This window comes from Phaethon lepturus, unplaced genomic scaffold, assembly GCF_000687285.1.
Source record: "Phaethon lepturus isolate BGI_N335 unplaced genomic scaffold, ASM68728v1 scaffold25548, whole genome shotgun sequence".
NCBI lineage: Eukaryota > Metazoa > Chordata > Aves > Phaethontiformes > Phaethontidae > Phaethon > Phaethon lepturus.
The window spans coordinates 732-5,433 of record NW_010558659.1 but is presented as its reverse complement, the minus strand read 5'-3'; the positions used below and the strand labels follow the sequence as shown (position 1 = coordinate 5,433).

Below are 4,702 nucleotides of genomic sequence, written 5' to 3'. Positions count from 1 at the left end.
AAGCCGCTTCCCTTCTTGTACCCTGAGAGCAGCACCCAGCAGAAAGCTGCCCATTTCCACATATACCCTTAAAAAACAGCAGGGTTAAACTAGCCTGCGCCAGGGTGGCTGTGCCCTGCCTTGGCAGGTAGCAGAAGGGAGACAGAACTGAGCAGAAAACATCAAAAACTGCACTCAAAAAGATGAGCAGGGTCAGTTAAAGTTGTACCACCGCAAAGGTCCTGCGTTGGATTTTGTATTCCCATAGAGCTTTCCCCAAACATACCCTGTGAAGTAGCTGCATCGACATCACCTGGGGCAGAGTAACAGCTACCAGAATAGCAACAGGTTTCACTGTAGACAAAAGTATATAAAAAAATTATTGACTAGAGCTGCTCCTAACACACCACACCTTCACCTCCCGCAGACAGTGCCCGCTCCCCCATGCTCCTCAGCCCTGTTCGCTCCTCACTTCAGCTCCTGAGCTGGCCAAGCCACTGCTGCTTTCACGTTTTCACCACTTACTTTCTCCACACAGAGTTGAAAGAACACTTCAAGTACAGGAAAAGAGTGATTTGAACTGCAAATAGTGCACTTTTAGGACAGTAAGGGAAGTTTATTCCTAAAGTTTTCCATGGCCACATATAAAATTACAAATAAAACACTATGGTTGTGCCAAGGGAAATGCTGGCTGAGGAACATCTGTCCAGGCAGAGACTTTTTCCACAGAAAGGGGAAGTCATGTATTAAGCAACAGCTTGCAGAAAACCCAGCAGTAGTTAGCTTGCTCACAAGCCCAGCTTTCTTCTCCACAGCAGGGGTACCTCCAAGAGATCATGACTCACTTTGAAACCACAAGCATCCAAGTAGTTTTCACGATGAAGCCCGAGACACACCACGGCTTCAGATCAGACAGCCTGGTTTCCTCCGCCGTGAAACTTGTCCCCTTTCACTGCGCAAGAGCGAGGCCTCGACTGAAGACCAAGCTTGACAGGAGCAACATGCCCTGGATCCAGGCCAAGCCAACTCACGTTACCAGAACAGACTGCTTTGGGAGCGGAGTGCCTCCAACGACACCGTCACTCACAGCATCCTTTCCCAGGCGCAGAGGGAGGCTCAAGAGCTGGCAGGCAAAGCAATCCCCCCGTGAAGCTTTTTAAGATGCAAAGGTGTGGGAGAAGAGCCAACAGAAAGCAGCGAGGTCCTCAAGCCTCGGGGTCTGGAAGCAAACCTTGCCCAAGGGGCCCAGGACACCAGAACACCACCTTCCAGATTCATTTTATAGGTCACGCATCACCCTTTATACAACTAATTTTACCTGCCATAAACCATGCTACAAATACTATTTTTTTTTTAATCAATTCTGATATTTTAAAATTAGTTTTAGGTAGTCCTGTGAGGAGCAGGGAGTTGGACTTCATGATCCTTATGGGTCCTTTCCAACTTGAGATATTCTATGAAATAACTTAAACCCGACCACAAGTACTCCTGACAAACATTCACCCCGCTCCAGATGAGCTCACCCGCTTGCTGCCAAGAGTCCCACCGAGCAGGACGTGACTGCAACTGAGGAGGCAAAGCACAAGTTGTAGTTGTCCCTATACTGCTGGGGATCGCAGGGCGGCACGAGACAGACCCACATCAGAACAGGCACCATGCTGAAGGCTGATGGCCCCAGTGCACAGGAGGAATTTTAGTAATTTAATCTCTCTCGAGCTGTAGAAACCACAGCTATTCTAACCATCACCTTGACACCACGAGCATAAAGAACGCAACTATGTTAAACTATACTTCTCAAATACTGTATGCCAATAAATCATCTCTTGATCTAAAATCCTGCTGCAGCCAGGAAGAGACAGGAACAGGAGAGATTTCAAAGCCCGGAGAGCTAGGAAGAGAACATTGGCAAAGGTGGAAAGAGGCATTTATTCCAGGTGATGGCAGCACATGCTGTGGAAGGCAAATACCAGTGCAGGAAGCAGGGAGTGACTAAGAAGTGAGGAGTCATTTTTCCTAAAAGGTCTGGAAGTATAAATATATAAACAGAGCAGCTGAGGGAGCTGTAGTTCTGGTGCTTTTAGAAGGTTTTACCATGTACATTCCAAAGCACTTCTGCTGCAGCAGTACTAACAACAACCCCAGCCCGAAGCCCAGCTTCAGAGGATAAGCCACTTGTGGAGGTAACTGAACTGAAGTCACTCAACTTCTGCGCATACCTCAGTAAAAAAACCACACAGCTGCGAAGAGGTTTAAAAGAGAGCTTTAATGATGAAAGGTGCAGCATTGTTCACAGACGACGTCCACGGCGACCACCCTTTCTGCGAGTGCTGTCAGAGGGGATGGGGGTGACATCCTCTGCAGGGAGAAGAAAACCCAAAACATGCTGTTACCTTCCAGAGGTATCCCAAAAAATCCAGCTGGGCACAGCCACACCAGCAGTCACCCCAACATCCCACAGCTGTATCCCAACAGCGGCAGGAACCACAGAGAGGCAGAACAAATGCTCCACGGGAGCAAAGATACTTGTGAACTCGACGAGGGATGGGTCTCCGTGGCTTTTAATGATTCAGAAGCAAAAATCCCCATCTCCCATCCCACTTAAACCAAGTAGCCAGAGCATTTCCAAAGAAACAGAGGGTATATGACATAACTTTCAGAGCAGCCAACACTAGCATTTCTTAGGACTCCCCTACAAAGTCTGGGACTCTCCCTCCAACAGTCGGAGGAACTCTATTATTACTGAGTCACACTCTTAAACTGAGAGCAGCGCAGTATTTCTAGGTAGCTGAACGGCTCTGGTACAAATGCTGTTACATCAGAACAGTGTCAGCATCCTGCTGCGCAGCTGGGGTTTATCTGCAGACAGAAACTTAGATTCTGAAGTCAGCTCACGCCACCTCCTGGTGAATCGTCAATTTAAGAATGTTTAAATTAAATCATACCTATAGTGGCATCTGCCAGAGGCCAAGCAGAATACCCCAAAGTCACCCGTCATACCAAGCAGCATATATGCCTGCAGAGCTCCTTCTACTAAATAATCCCTCCGAACTCATTTTTTGAGGTAGTAAGGCTCTGCACTGATACACAATGACATACGCATCTAGCTATTGCTTTCTCCATCACTCACCAATGCGGCCGATCTTCATTCCAGATCGGGCCAGAGCTCTCAGGGCTGACTGGGCACCAGGTCCAGGAGTCTTGGTCCTGGAGGAGAGAACCAGAATCCGTAATCCCTTAAATGATTCAGAAGTCAAACACAGTTTACAAACAACTGACAATGTTAAAATCACAGTTTCCCCACCCTGAAACATCCTGCTAGCAGAACTCGCCCTCCTCCTGTCCCCAGACCCAAACCATTCACACACCCATAGCCACCAAACAGGGACTTCACCGTCATTCCACAGTAACGCATCTCCAAGCTGACAGCACCTCCCCATCCACTACTGGATAAACAAGAGCACACCCCAGCTCCAGTCAACTGAAGACATCTATTCCAAAGGGGTTCCAGATGCTCAGTGAGAAATGACCGTGTCAGCCAGTCACCATATGGTGTGACAGACACCCTTCGGGTCAAGTTTAAAGTCAAATTCCCAGGGTGCATCTACCTTCCCAACTGAGGCAGTGCAAAGAAGGGATGTTGTGCAATCTGGCATGGTTCTAAGATCGGGCACATCCTCTGGGAACACTGGGACCAGACCCTCCAACGTACCTATTTCCACCAGTAGCACGCAGCTTGATGTGCAGGGCAGTGATGCCCAGTTCCTTGCACCTCTGGGCAACATCCTGGGCTGCCAGCATAGCTGCATAGGGAGAAGATTCGTCTCTGTCTGCCTTCACCTTCATGCCACCAGTCACACGGCAGATGGTTTCCCTACAAAAGGGAAAGGAAACTTTCAGAAAAAAAGCCCTTCCCCTTTCCTCCCCACAAACCAGCTTCTGGGTACAGATAGAACCTGTTATTTTGAACATTAGTGGATCAATAAGCTGCCATCTAGTACCTCGAGTGCAATATTCATCACAGAGGAGCACACCAAGCCATCTGGTCTACGTTCATGTACACACACCATCTTATCTTACAGCTCAGCAGAAGCTCAAGGACTCTGGTGAAGCCTCTAGCCAAATCCAATTTCCATTTTCAAAACCAAAGAAGCCAGGTACTGCAGGGAGGTGACCGGTGTTCAACACTCACTTGCCAGAGAGATCAGTCACATGGACAAAAGTGTCATTGAAGGAAGCAAAGATATGGCAGACACCGAACACATTCTCTCCTTCAGCAACCTGAGGTCCCAAGCTGATGACCTGTTCTTCCTTCTTCTCCTTGCCCTTACGAGGTGCCATTTCTGAACAAAAAGAGAGAAGTGTGAGTGATGGTGAATTTCTCAGCATTCTCTTACAGCATTTTATGAAATTCCCTGCTTCTGCAACCTTTTATTGAGCAAGATAAATTAGTTACCATTGGCAAAAGGTGGGTATTAATTTTGGCGTACAAGTGGACTTATAAAACCCAATATCCCCAGCTTTGCTGCATGTTGGCAGACAGATCACCACCCACAACTGTTTAGTGGGGTCTCTCCTGCTGCACTTCACAGCAGGAGCTACATAAGCTGTGCTTCATGGCAGCTGATGTCCCCAGGCACCACCGCAGCAGGGCAACAGGGAACCCCTTTCCTTGATAACCAGCAATGCTGAGTGCTCCCCCGTGCTAGTTTATATGACATTATGA

At 48.1% G+C, this 4,702-nt stretch overlaps 1 protein-coding gene across 1 annotated transcript; it reads right to left on the bottom strand.

Moving 5' to 3' along the window:
- Window positions 1-2,223: 2,223 nt before the first annotated feature.
- On the bottom strand, window positions 2,224-4,323 carry RPS14 (ribosomal protein S14). Its single transcript, XM_010293142.1, has 4 exons — window positions 4,169-4,323; window positions 3,689-3,850; window positions 3,107-3,183; window positions 2,224-2,334 (listed from the first exon to the last, which is right to left on the bottom strand). The coding sequence occupies exons 1-4, from the start codon at window positions 4,315-4,317 to the stop codon at window positions 2,267-2,269; spliced, it is 456 nt and encodes a 151-aa protein (XP_010291444.1). The 5' UTR covers window positions 4,318-4,323; the 3' UTR covers window positions 2,224-2,266.
- Between the last annotated feature and the right edge of the window lie 379 nt (window positions 4,324-4,702).

What these genes read in the sequence shown, in the direction of transcription:
- RPS14 (XM_010293142.1), bottom strand. Translation starts at nt 4,317, where the DNA reads ATGGCACCTCGTAAGGGCAAGGAGAAGAAGGAAGAACAGGTCATCAGC. An exon ending in GTGACTGATCTCTCTGGCAA is followed by an intron (nt 3,851 to 4,168) that starts GTGAGTGTTGAA and finishes TCCCTTTTGTAG; the next exon opens with GGAAACCATCTGCCGTGTGA. An exon ending in AATGAAGATCGGCCGCATTG is followed by an intron (nt 2,335 to 3,106) that starts GTGAGTGATGGA and finishes TTCTCCCTGCAG; the next exon opens with AGGATGTCACCCCCATCCCC.